At 46.1% G+C, this 14,222-nt stretch overlaps 1 protein-coding gene across 5 annotated transcripts in view; it reads right to left on the bottom strand.

Annotated features, from left to right (window-relative positions):
• Positions 1-13,760, bottom strand: part of OSBP2 (oxysterol binding protein 2) — a 273,029-nt gene extending 259,269 nt beyond the window's left edge. For 2 of the 5 annotated variants that reach the window (XM_074206355.1, XM_074206357.1), the window contains exon 1: positions 13,318-13,400. Coding sequence is in view for 1 of the 5 variants with exons in the window: in XM_074206362.1 (XP_074062463.1) it covers positions 13,318-13,439; positions 13,518-13,745 (350 nt within the window). In the remaining 4 variants the exon portion in view is untranslated. Of the gene's footprint in view, positions 1-12,669; positions 13,216-13,317; positions 13,470-13,517 lie in introns of those variants that run through there. The other 3 variants (XM_074206362.1, XM_074206361.1, XM_074206356.1) reach the window with 3 other exon arrangements.
• Positions 13,761-14,222: the final 462 nt, after the last annotated feature.

Genomic DNA, 14,222 nt, shown 5'->3' with positions numbered 1-14,222 from the left:
ACTATTCTAAGCAATATAATGACTCCAGACAATTAAAATGAACTCCCAAATCTAAAGAAAGAACTGATAGATTCTGAATGTATTATCAAAGCATACTATTTTCACGTTCTTTATATTTTCATGGGGTTTTTTTTCCCCTTTTGGTCTGTTTCTTTCACAACAATGGCAATATGAAAATGTTTTACCTGATTGCACATATATAATCCAATTAACTGCTTACCAGTTTATTTTTTCCCAATTATAGGTAAAGACAATTTTGACTAATTGACTCAAGGAGTCAGAAATGAGGACAGATTGTATTCCAGACAGGAGAGACAGCCTGTGGACCAAGGTCAAGCAGCAGGAGATAAGATATTGTATACTGAAAAGTTTTACTGGAAACCTCAGAGTGAACAAGGAAAAATCATTTACAATGAGCCTGAAAAGAGAAATTGGAGTAGGTGGCATGGCTTTCAAAGTCAAACTGAACAAGTCATATTTTATCTTAGAAGCAAGAGGGAGGGAGGGAGGAGTCACTAAAATGTGATAATCATATCTGCACTTGAAAACTATCATTATGGAAACCATCTGTAGTGTCCAAAGAAAGGGACAGACTGGAAGAAGGAAGACTAACCTAGAAATAGAGGGGAAAGCCCAATATAAGATGGGGTGGGGTGTATGAGATACTGAGCAAAGGGGACCTAATATAAGATTTAACAACTGATTAGAAATGAAGGATGAGGGACAATAAGGAGTCCAGGATGACTTTTGAGACTGAAACTTGGGCTGACTGGAAGGAAAGGAGCAACTTTGATGAAAGAGAAAAGTAACAGGGAGGAAAGTGTTTGGGGGAGGGATAAAAAAATACTAGCCTGAAGATGTAGCTGGGCTTAATTTTTTTTGCACTGGCCCTAGAGTCAGAAGTACCTGAGTTCAAATCAGACCTCAAGCACTTAATAATTACTTAGCTGTGTGGCCTTGGGCAAGTCACTTAGCCCCACTGCCTTGCAAAAACCCTAAAAAAAAAAGTCAAGGGCCATCTCCTACTCAGAGACCGGCACAAAGGAGGAGAGAATGGAGGACAGCATAGAGGAAAGTCTGAGGGAGAAGAAAGAACTCACACTGGAGAGGGTAGTCTGCTGCTTGCAGGGATGGGATGCCAGTGGTAAGAAAAGACTGGAGACTGGCACTGTGGAGAGCAGGCTAACTAGAAAGAGAAAAACTGAGGAAATTGGAGAAGAACTTGCCTCATGAACCCTCAGACCCTTTCTCTTCTTTCCTGCTCTTTTTTTCCTAGGGACCCCAGTAGCCCGGAGTTTATACCAAGTTTGACCAGAGATCATTGCCTCTCCAAGCAACCCAATCCACCTTTTTGAGGGAGAACCAATGTCTTTCTTTAAACCTCAATGAACCTTTTCGCAGCTGCCAAAAAAGGTTTCTGGTTCTGCTCTCCAGGACCGAGTCAATGAAAACCCATCCCTCATCCTCATGACTAGCTCTGATATCACCATTCTCCACCCATGACTTCTCTCCTTCAAGCTCAATGTCCCCCAATCATGCTCTCCAAACCCTGCGCCATTCTGCTCCCCATCCTCTGCACACTAGCAAGGTATCCATGTCCTGCCTAAAATGGAGCACCTCAAACTCTTGGCAAAGTCTGACCAGATCAGTGGACAAAGGAATTTCCCTTATGCTAGATTCCAGCTCTCTCTCTCTGGACTTCTCCAGGCCTTCTCTGCCCAGACCCTGCTCTGAAATTACTTCACATGTAATAGGGGTCTAATTTGTATTTACTTCAAAAAATGGGACTTGTTTTTCCTCTCCCATTTAAATGTAAGAACTTGGATGGCAGGGGCACAATACCTGAGCACGTGAGAGTCTCAGTCCAGTCAGGTCTTGGCTGCTTTCACTTCACTCTTTCCCTTGGGTACCTTGCCCAACTTTTGTTATTCACCCTCTTCTCAAATTTACTGTCTCTCCAGAAAAAAAAAAAGTTTTAACCTGTGAACTTTGAAGTCTTGTGAAATAAATATCCTAAGCTATGTGAATTCCTTCACTTTCAACAGTTCCCAATCTTTACTGGCCAAGCCAATTTCTCTGGCAACAATGGCATCACTTCCCAGATGTCATGGTCTTCTTCAGGGAGGAAAGAAAAAAACATCTACCCTGAGTGGGTCCCCTCCACAAGAGGCAGGCTCTTGGCTTTATTAGAGACAAGGAGCTTCACCTCTGGTGAGCCCTCCCTTTCCCAGGGGCTTCATCATATTAGACTTTGTAGAAGATTCCCCCTTACAAACTGCTAACAAACAGCACTATATCAGGACAACTACACAAGAGATCTGCAAAGTTCACATAACTCTCAGGGCCACTACAGAATCAAGGTCAAGTTATTGTATTAGTAAAATAGGGGAAATATTGGATGGGAAAATGTTTTATTGTTATTAATTTGAACCCTCTGTACTGACCTACCCCCATCCCATTTTCTGAGCTATAAGATGAGATCAGTACTTTTAGTAAAGTCCCTTGCCCCCTAAGCCTACCCCTCATCTACATACCTATTACCTCATCTCTGTTCTGAGTTTCAGCCTCCATTCGACAAGTACCCAAATGACCTCATCTCTGACCCGCCCCACCTATGTCTCCCTACACCCTGCTTAAAAGCTCTGCTCACTCAACTGAACTACTAGGACAGCCCTGATCCCCCTCCTCTTTGCTCTTCTCCTCTGCCCTGCTTGTCTTTTGGGAAGCCAGCCTGCTCTGGGGAGATTTGTTCCCCAAACTTCCTATTGAAAATTGAAATTGAAATTCTATTGAAATTCAGTATCTTGCTGCTTTTCTCCAAAGAACCTAACTTGTGAGCTTTCTGTAGCAATTTGTAAACCATTTGGATTAAAGTCTAAGCCTTTCTTACCTCCCTCAGACTGGTGAATTCTTCACAAAAGCAAGCCCGCATAGAAACATCCTTCAGTCTCACCCACCCACCCACCTTGTTCTGCTATCTTCATAAAAAAGGTCAAGTTCTTTCTGCCTTATCCTTCCTGGAGATCAGAGTCTCAATGCTGGAAGTGCCCAGAGAGGCCATCTTTCCTATGACAGCCCTGTGTCTTATGTGATTTACTGCTTGAGCTGCTGGGGGCTCAGCCCAGGATCCCCAGGCCTCCCCCACACCTGATGTCCCTGGGGAGTTGGACTGGCCGCCCTCCAGTTCTTCTTCCATCTGATGCTAGGTAGCACCTCAAGATATGTGATTCATCAGAGAAGTGTGAGGATGTGCAGGCCTCTCTCCTTATCATCATAAAACAACATTTCTATAGTGTTTTACAGTTTGCAAAGTACTTTCCAAATAGTATCTCATCTGATTTTCACAACAATCCTAGGAGACAAGAACTATTTCTGTGGCTGTTGAGTTGCTTCAGTCAGGTCTGATTCTTCAGGACCCCATTGGTGGTTTTCTCGGCAAAGATCCTGGAGTGCTTTGCCATTTCCTTCTCCGATTCATTTTAAAAATGAGGAAACAGGCAAACAGACTGAAGGGTCACATAGCAAGTAAGGTCAGATATGAAATCAGGAAGATAAGTCTTCCTGATTCAAAGTCTAGCTCTACTCAGTGTGCCCCTAACAGTCCCAAGGATTATTATTAACCCCATTTTATGGTTCAGGAAATTGAGGCAAAGACAAAGTGACTTGGGTCACCCAGTCAGTAAATGTCTGAGGCTAGATCTGAACTCAGGAATTCTTGACTCCAGGCCCAGAACTCTCTCTCCTATGGCATCTAACCACCTTTTTATACAAGTGTTTTTTCCTCTCCCTCTCCTCTCTATAGAGAAGTGTCAAACTCAAATAGACAAAGGGGCCATTAATCCACACCTTGGATCCTTGTGGAGCACAATGATTCAGTTTTAAAATGTAATGCTATCTATGCTTTTATTTTGTTAAATTATACCCCAATTACATTTTAATCTTATCTGGGCCACCCTTGGGCAGCCCATCTGCTGTTGCTTATTTAGCACTCGTGCTTTATGGGTCAAGCCCTGGAGCTCACTTTGGTACGGTGCCTTGTAAACCACCACGTGTCACAGGAATGACATGATGCCAGAACCAAGGCCTCAGTGGGAAGCAATGGAGATTTTACACCCTTGCCACAGAAACAGAAGAGGCTTCTTCTGGAGCATGATTGGACATGATGTTAGAGAAAGGAAATTCAAAATAGAAAGATTATTTGAAACAAAACAATATATTGAATCCAGGGGGAAATGTGATTAATTTGGAAGCTCTAATGTAATGATAAAAAAAAAAACAGTGGTCTAGAAAAACATTCTTTCTAACCCATTCCATAAATTGGTATGATCCAATTGAGCTCCAAAGGGTATTAAATGTGAAGGGTTTTACAAGTTACCAGAAAATATAATAGAACAATGAGCTAGGTCACAAAGGCTTCCCCTTACAAAATGTGCCTTCTACAGGGTCACTTTACCTCTGTGAGTCTCAGTTTACTCTTACAAAAAAACAGATAATAACGTGTCCTCCTATCCTCAAAGAGATAGTATAAGGCTCAGTAGAACTAATGCAGTCAAAAACATTCTGCTACCAGAAAGAGTTATTCACGGGTGTGCTATTTATTACTACCAAATGACTTAAAATCACAGAACTCTCACAACAAAAACATGTAAAAGAAAATAAAAAAAGTCTAACAACAATGAGCTCAACTTAAGGATTTCAACAATAGGAGATTTGTACAGGTCACTAAAAGGACACAACCAATACAACCAAAAGAACATATTGCAACCCCCTTCTCATTTGGTGACATCTGGCACATCAAATTAGCACATACAATTTTGCCTGTTTCAGCTTCCCTTCCTCACTGCATAGAAATACAATCCAGTCATCAGGAAGCTGCATCGCTCCCCACAGTCTATTGAGTCTACTTTAAGGAATCAATCTTAGATGCCCATCCTTCCTGACAGACCTAGTTAGGTGACCCATCTCCAGAAGGCACGACCAAGAGATCAAAGTCAAGTTCCAGTTTGCTTCCTTAATTCCCATGGTCTGACACAAGCCTCTCAGAGCCCACCATGCTGCATCTCCTGCCACTGAATGAAACCCCACCAACTGCGTTCATCCCATTTGTGAGGGGACAAATTCCATTTAACTTCAGAATGCTGACTGGCTTTTACAATGAGATATTTACTTCAAAGATATAGTGAGAGCAGATAGACAGAAATGTCCCTCTAACCTCACTCAGTCCTCTGAAGGAGAATTAGACTTCTAACCAAATTCAGTTTCTCCATTGCACTGGTCCCATTAACACCCAAAGGTATCACTGTTGATAGGCATTGTCAGATGAGTCCTTCCACTGACTGAGGGTGCTGAAGGCTCCTCCCAATCTCCCTGACTATTCGCTGCTCTTCAAGACATCAAGGCTACCCTGGCTACAAAGCCCAGTCTGAATTCTGGCTCCCAGATGCCTATGGCTTGTTCTCTTAGACTTTAAAACTCCCAAGGTCAAAGTCTCCACTCCCTGTCCCTGAAACAGAAATGAACCAAAAGGCCCCATTTCTAAGAGATCATATGACCCGAGACCAAGAGAGAATCCCACAGTTCATCCTCTTCAACCATATTCTCTCATAGCACTGGAGTGTTAACAGGCCTTCTTGAATATGCCAGCTATGGCACCATTCATAAACATGGACCAACTGGAACCAGTTAGAGAATGTCCAAGCAGGTTCTAGTCTCTTCAAAGCACTTTCTGTACTCACCATCATGATTTTTTCTGAAACTTCTACCAAGAGATACTTTCTGAGCAAGATGATGAACCAAAGCCCCATTACACTTTTATAAATTAAACAATGCAGTATTCATTTATTAACCATTAACAAGTCACCTGAACTCACAGAATTTCCAGAATAAAAAGGAAAGTGAGACACAGTTCCTGACTTCAAAGAATTTAAAGCCTAGAAAGAAAAGACATGCTAACTAATATAAAATAATGTGTGTCCATAGGTCCAAAGCTCTCTGCCAGGATACAGTGATGAGAACGCTCTTTAGAACTTTAGAACACTAGAGAAATATGAATTGTTGTTATTAATGTTTGTCCTTCTTTTTTTTTTTTAGGTTTTTGCAAGGCAAATGGGGTTAAGTGGCTTGCCCAAGGCCACACAGCTAGGTCATTATTAAGTGAGATCGGATTTGAACCCAGGTCCTCCTGACTCCAGGGCCAGTGCTTTATCCACTACGCCACCTAGCTGCCCCTGTTCTTCATTCTTAAAGAAGATTATGACATCAGGAGATGAGGCCATGACAAGCAAGTGAACTTCACTAGACCCATAGGTCAAGGCAAACATTAGATATTTGAGCCTCTGCTCCACTGTTACATTTAGGACTGGGGGAGGGGAGGACACCTTCACTGGGGGAGTGCAGGGGCTGTGCTAAGTCACCAGTCTCACTTTTTCCTCAGGGGCCATCTGGGAGCTATCTGAAACCAAAGGTCAGGTATGATTCAGGCAGGACAACTGGAGAAGGTCCGGGATGTGAAGCAGTCAAGGTTCTGACTTGCCTAAGGTCACACACCTGGTAAATGTCCATCATCTGGGATCAGATCTAAACTCAGGTTCTCCAGACTTCAGGGTCAGTGCTCTATCCACTGCACCACCTAGCTACCCAATGTATAGTACTATGGACATGAACGGCATAATCCAAAGTTGTTTTTAAGTATTTCTGCTGTTTGGTTGGTTGGTTCTTGCCCTTTGTTATTCAAGACCAAAATGACATCACTAGGTTAGAGACAAAGTGCAGTGTGTCCAACTGTGACTGATTGGACCAATATGAGCTTAGAATGCTCTACCACAGGTTGGGCACAAACAGTTCATGTGAACCCCTGGGGTAGGCACTCTAAACTTAAGTATGTCACGTTTCCTTTGAGCTACTTCCGTTCTGCCCTGATCCTAGAACACACCACTCTCTCTGATGAGGGCACGCCATGCTGGGCAGTCCTGAGCCAGTGTATCAATTCTAAAGTTCTTAGGAGACACCTTCAGGGTGTCCCAGTATCTTCTTCTGCCCCCCCCCCCCACCTTGTGAACACTTATGAGTTCTCCATAAAAGTCTTTTTGGCAAACATATATTTGGCATCTAACAACACGCCCAGCCCATTGTAGTTTCAATCTCTGTAGTAATGTTTGAATGCTTAGCAGCTTAGCTCCAGAAAGGACCTCAGTGTCTGGGATCATCTCCTGCCAGGTGGTCTTCAGAATCTTCCTAAAACAATTAAATGGAAGCAATTCGGTTTCCTGGCATAGTTCTGGTAGACTGTCCAGTTTCACAGGCATACGGCAATGAGGTCAGTACCTCTTTCTACAACTTCAACAGAGATAAAGAATGAGGCAGCTGGCACTGATCTCTACAAGAAAGGAAAATGGACTTCATAAAGGCACTCACTTCTCTAATATGGCTCAAAGACCTTTAGAACTGGAAGGGATCTTGAAGATTATCTAGTTCAAATCCCTCATCTCACATACACAAGAAAACTGAGGCCCAGAGAAAGGAAAGGACTTTCCCAAGGCCTCTAAGTTAAAATGATGCAGCTCCTCAATCCCACTCCCAAGCCCTGTCCACTTCACAAGAGTTGGCAAATTTATATCCCTGCTGACTAAATGCTGACATAGAAAACCACAAGTTAACATGTTCTGTTGTGTTGTGCTTTTATTATTTTGTTAAATAATTTTCAATTAAATTTAAATTGGAGTGCTGTGAGTATCATGTTGGCTCATGACAAGATGCCTGTACTAGTTCAAAGCAAGCACTGGATATTTGAGCCTCTGCTCTGTTGTTACATTTAGGGCTGGGGGAAGGGAGTTCAGCATCACTTAACTCCAAATCAAGCCATCACCCCATGATGTCACCGGTCCCCTCTGAAAACAAAAACAAACACTATTGACAACTACTTCATTCACAGAACCAATATACTCTATGGCATCAATGCTCAAACTGGCTGCTCCCTCAAGCCGGATTCAGGTCAGGAGCTCAGGTAAGCAGTAAGGCTAAATGTCAAGCTTACCTTGTAGCATTCTGAATAAGCAGCAAGCATTTATTCAGCACCACATGGCTGGCCTTGTATTAAGGAAATGGTAAAGAGACAAATGGTTCCAAGAAAAGGGCTGTTCACAAAGTCTCTGAATGGGCAGTCTGTTGTTTAGTCACCTCCAAATCTGGGGTCCATGAACCGAGGCAGGCCCAGACCCTTCTGTCCGCCACCAGCTCCTGAACTCCATCCAAGCTCATCACGTTCATTGCTTCTATGATACCATCTCTCCATCTCATCTTTCCCAACATCAGGACCTTTTCAAATGAGTCCTGTCTTCTCATTATCTGGCCAAAGTATTTCAGCTTTGGCTTCAGTATTTGATCTTCCAATGAGTAGTTGAATTAATTTCTTTAATAATTGTCTGAAAGAATCCCCTTGATGTACAAGGGACTCCCAGAAGTCTTTTCCAGAAGCAAAATTCAAAAGCATCAATGCTACAGTGTTCAGCTTTCCTTACAATCCAATTCTCACAGACATACCTGGCTGGAAATACCTTAACTTAGACTATGGGAACCTTTGTGGGCTAGGTGATATTGCTGCTTTTTGACATTCTTTCTAGATTTATCAGAGTTTTCCTTCCAAGAAGCAACAATTTTTTTAATTTCATGGCAGCAGTCACTATCTACAATTATCTTTGAGCCCAAGAACATATAATCTGACATTGCTTCTATTTGTTCTCCCTGTATGCCAGGAAATGATGGAACTAGTTGCCAAGATCTTAAGATTTTTTTAATATAAAGCTTCAAAGTCAGTTTTTAAATTCTCCTCTTTCACCCTCATGGAGGACAATTAAAAATCATAAAATATTATCAAAACTTATTTTGTGTGCTAACGGAGAAACTGTGTATAAATTGAATCCTCTTGCCCACAACATGACTACATTATATTGCTTTTTAAAAACACAAATGCCAATTCCTTTCAACATATTTCTTGGAGGTTACGACCAATCAAAGAAAAGGTCTTTTCTTAGATTTAGCTAACACAATTAAAACCATCCTAAGCAGAGTCGAGAAAACAGCATAAACAATGAAAGCAAAGTAAGTGGAGAAAAAAAAAGACAATTCAAACTAAACATTGTTCAATTGTAATGACTAAGCTTGGCCCCAAAGAGGATGTAAGGAAAAAATACCTCCCTCCAGGTGGGAGACCACAGGTGTGGAATAATGCCTATAGAGTCCTCCCTTCTTTTGTTGATGCTTCAATAAAACTTAGCAAGATAAGCTAATCTTGCTTAGCAAAAATTTCTGAAGTTTTAAATGGTTCCAATGCCCGTGCAGAGGAGTATGAGGGGAGTCCAAAAGAAGCCCAAGGGAAGAAGCTGAAGCTCCTCCTTCACACAGAAGACTAGCAGAACTAATACCACCCAATCCACTGGGGCCACATCCGGTGCAGCTGGAGCCCCCAAATAGCTCTTCCCTCATCTGAATGTCCTTTCCTTACAGGCCAAGGAAAGTCTGTTAATTGATCAGTATCCCATACTACCAACAGGACTGCAACATGGAAGGAGGAAAGACCTATTTGGAAATGAAGATGATGTCAAAACAAATGATAGCTAGACAGCTAGATGGCACAGTGGATAAAGCACCGGCCCTGGAGTCAGTAGTACCTGAGTTCGAATCTGATCTCAGACATTTAATACTTACTTAGCTGTGTGACCTTGGGCAAGCCACTTAATCCCACTACCTTGCAAAAACAAACAAACAAACCAACCCCAAATGATAGCCCTTCAAGGTTTTCTAATATATAAACTTCACTAGAATTTTCAAGGGTATCTTATTTCTACCAGATTCAGTCCCAGCCCAACTATGGCCTCTGCCTCTGCTGCCAGGTCTTCCAAAGAGATCACTGTCAGTGGCCTCCTCACTCCTGAGTCTTTCCAATTTGGCTCTTCTATGTCTCAGACCTCTCTTCAAAACAGCACCTTCTCCAGGGTTTCAAAGGGCATCCCCAGACCATATCATCTTTAGCTGCTAGCTCCTCACTCCTCTCTGAACTGCCCAGGACCGTACCTTCACTTGCCTTTCCCTGCCTGATGAGGTGAACCTCCAAGACTGAGTGTTCAACATCACAAGGTAGAACAACAAGGGAGGATTACTGAATTATCCCTTTCCTATCTTGATGTTAATCCTTCCAGTCACTATTTATTTACCTGAACTCATTCCTTGGTGATTAGCATTCTCACCCTATCCTACTCTCCCCCATCCCAATGCTTCTGAACTTCCAGCTATCATCACTTAAACCCTTTTCTGTCCCCACTGTCTTCCCCTTTACTCCTATGCCCCTCAACCCAACATCCCACTCCAGATCTACCCTCCCTTACACTTTGCCCTCTGAAATGTTCATCTTAAACCCTAACTTTTCTATATTGGTTCCTCCACTTGCTAGTGTCTTCCTCTCTGAGATCAAATTCCATCTCCTCAGGATCTATCTAGAATGTACTCATGTTGTCTCCTCCACAGAATGGGTGGTTCCAGGTGATTAGCATAGGCCAGGATGCAGTATTTGCTCAATATGTGTTTTTGACTGACTTAGAAATAGGCATCACACAAGCCTCAAATAGGACAGCATGCCTAGGATGGCTCTGACAGGTTCAAAACGAGATGGAAGTTGGGCCTAAGTCAAGAAATTAGAAGTACTGAAACAAGACCAAATAATCTGTCTTAGCAAGTACTTGCTTCTGTAGAAGCTTCTGCCCTCTCTCCTCGTTCCCGAAAGTGTAAGTTCAACAACAATTACACACTGCCCAGAAATGCTTTTGACATCTGCCAGGATTTAGAGAATGTATTTTTAACTCCTAAGAAGATAGTGCAGCAGCTACATAGCCAAATGTTTCTGTTTATACTGAAGAAATGCAAGGGGCCATTGTCCTGATCCTCCTTGAGAGTCTTCTGAGTCTCAACTAGTCTCTCAGCCTGTGTGGGGCTGAGCCCCAAAGAATCACCTGGGACATCACAGCACTCCAGGAGGTATGCCTTGGAAGGAACTTCAGAAGCCCCTGAGTAACAAGAAAGGGGGCATTCAGCTGAAAACCTCCTCTTCTGGTGGGGAGAGAGAGTGGCAGTTGAGAGGGTGGTTAGCAAGTGATACAAGGGTGACCTTAACTTTTTTAATTCAATGATGAAGAAAACAGTTAAGAAAAAAGCACAGAGGAGAAAAACAATCTTGAGACAATTATGTAACATTCATTATAAAGTGTGGGGGGGGTTAAAGTAAGCGGTGTGAAATGGAGATTCAGTTATCTTTAGAATTCTTTTGTGTTCCGTTTTGTGTATGGCAATGTTGTGAGACTCAGAATTTTAAATAATAAAATGTTTTAAATAAATGTTAAAGTTAGGTGTGTTAGCACTCACACCAGTAGTCCCTGCTTTGGGACTTTGGCAAGTCTGAGCTACAGTGAGCACATGCCAGTAGGTGTCCATACTAATTCCAGCACCAATATGGAGACCACCGGGCTTCGTAATCAGCCCAGCTTGATAAAGAACTATCTAAAGCTTTCTTTTTTCTCAATTAATATTGAGACTAGGCCTATGAGTGATCAAGGTTACTTCCAACCTGGGTTGAGCCATGGAGGTCTAGTCAATCAATGAATAAATTTTAGAAATAAATCATATTTAAAAACAGTATGAATTACTTTTTGCTCCACTGTCTCATTTGTTTCTTTAAAACTGGACAATTAAGTGGCAAACTAGATAAAGAGTGCCCTGCCTGGAGTCAGGAAGACCTGAGTTTAAATCCAGTCTCAGACACCTACTAACTGGGCAATGATGCACTTAAATCTGTTTTACCTCAATTTCTTCATTGGTATAATGAAGATAACGATGTGACCTACTGCCCAGGGTTGTTGTAAGATCCAAAGAGATGATCATTATATAAAGCATTTAGTATGGAGTGCAGCTCATAGGAAGGTCTATGGTTCACTGACATCAAGATGACTATACAATCCTTGAGAAAAGGATCATGGCTTTTCTCAACCTACAAATGTTCACCATCATTTTATTAAAAAAATACAAAGTATGTGTATTTGAAGCCCTACTGGTCACTTTGTCTCAAGTAGAAGCAATGGCTAAAGTTTAAGGTGTATGGGGTGGGGAAAGTAGCCTCTTCTAGAAGTCAGTTTAAATCCAGTTGGGCCTAAGTCAAGAAATTAGAAGTACTGAAAACAAGACCACTTCATGTTCTTCAGCCCCAAATTGCAAGCATATAGGAATTTATAACTAATTCCTCTGAAAAAAAGCTCTGGCCTCACTTCTCTTCCTATTGCATTCATTTTCTGGCTGAGGTCTAAACAATATGGATGAATTTATAAGCAATAAGCATTACACTTATAAAAATTCGTTCCCTGACTCTGTGCCCTTATTGCTGAACTCAGATCTTTCTGACTCTGTGCCCGACATTCTCTCTACTCAGTCGCCTAGCTGCCTTTCTGAAGAAACTCCATAATGAAAGCATACTGTATTAGAAGACACTCTTAGAAGCGTCTTTGGTTTCAAACCAAATCTCTTTGTATGGATGCTGTTCTGCTCAGAAACTCTGCCAGTCTCCCCCTCCCAGACCCACTTTCTGCTTCTGTTGAGTAGGGAGAAGAGGCTGTCTTTTGCTTCATTTCTTACCTAAGTCTTGATCGCTGAATGGGCGCTGCCTCAGACCAACTGAGAGAGCTTTAAAAGGCCAGGATCTCTGTCGGCATCCGGGCCCATCCCCGGTTGACCTGACCTATATGTCTCGCCCCTGCACCCATATGGCTCTGGAGAGGGAGGTTGGTGACCTTGCCCAATCTGGCCTCACTTCCCTCCAGGGCATGCCGTCTCTGCCCTGCGGTCCACGGTCCTCTTTGACAACGGAGAACCAACAACACGCCGGCGCTCAAGTCCTCGCGGCCCCACTCACAATCTCCTCCACTCAAGAAATCAAATCACCCAGGACTTAGGAAATGCCAGCTGTGCCCTGCCTTGCGCTAAGCCCAGAAGTGCCCGACTCAGGAGTTCCTGGCTTCATGGGGGCGGGGAGGCTGTGGACGAACGCGGGAAAAGGGCCCGGTGGGGGCATGGAGAAACTTCCCGAGGCTTCCCTACAAGGGGGTGCTAGCCGGGGGGCCGAGGCCGGGGGCCACCCCGAGCCGGGGCACGGAGGGCCCCGAGGGAGCCGAAGCCAGCGGCCCGCTGGGAGCGTGGGGGGCCGGGCCCCGTGCCAGCCGGGCACTTGGCGCCCCCCACCCGCGGGGAGGCCCCGGCCCCGCGCCGCCCCGCGCCGCGCCCCACCTGTAGTAGGCCAGGAGGCCGTTGCTGAGCACGAACCAGCGGCGCTGGTAGCCCTTCAGGTAGTTGGTCCACTTGAGCAGCCAGCCCTGCAGCACCGCCGCCCCGGCCCCGCCGCCGCCCGCCTCCCGGGCCGGGGCCGCGGGGGCCGGGGCCGCGGGGGCCGGGGCCGAGGGGCCCGGGGCCGCGGGGGCCGGGGCCGCGGGGGCCGGGGCGGCGGGGCCCGGGGCCGCGGGGGCCGGGGCCGAGGGGGTCCGGGCCGGCTTGGGCGCCGCCGGGGGCCGCGGGGGCAGCGCGCTCATGGCCGGCGCCTCGCTGTGGCACGCCAGGCAGGGCACGGCGCTGAGCAGGGACGCGAGCCCGCGGGCGCCCCCTCCGCCCCCCGGGGCCCCCGGCCCGGCCCCGCCCGCCGCCGCCGCCGCTTTCCCCATAGACGCCCCCGCGAGCCCCGGCCCGAGCCGCCGCCGCCGCCGCCCCCCGCCGCGAGCCCAGCGCCAGCCCGGGGAGCCCGTCACGAGGGCGGGGGGCGGCGGCGGCGGCGGCGGCGGGGCCCCCCCCCGGAGCCCGACGGCCGCCGGCCCGGCACGTGGGGGGCGGGGCCGTCACGTGGCCGCCCCGCCCGCCTCCGGCCCCGGCCCGGCCCGCGGAATGGCCGGAGGGCGCGCGCCGCGGGGGCGGGGGCGTCACGTGCGGCGGGGTGGGGCGCCGGAGCCCCTCCCCCCCCTCGGCTCGGGCTCCGACTGCCGGGTCGGAGGCAGCGCGGGTGGGAGGCGGCACGTGAGCGCGCCCCGCCCCCTGGAGCCGAGGCTTGCGATTGGCGGAGCGGCCGGCCCGGCGCCCGGGGGCGGTCCCGCCCTCCCGCCCCTGCCGCGGGCCACGTGCGGACGCCCCCCGGCGGCCGAGCCAGA

The sequence above is a fragment of the Macrotis lagotis genome, chromosome X, assembly GCF_037893015.1.
Source record: "Macrotis lagotis isolate mMagLag1 chromosome X, bilby.v1.9.chrom.fasta, whole genome shotgun sequence".
NCBI lineage: Eukaryota > Metazoa > Chordata > Mammalia > Peramelemorphia > Peramelidae > Macrotis > Macrotis lagotis.
Note: the sequence above shows the minus strand (reverse complement) of the source record. Positions and strands in the feature narration are given on the sequence as shown.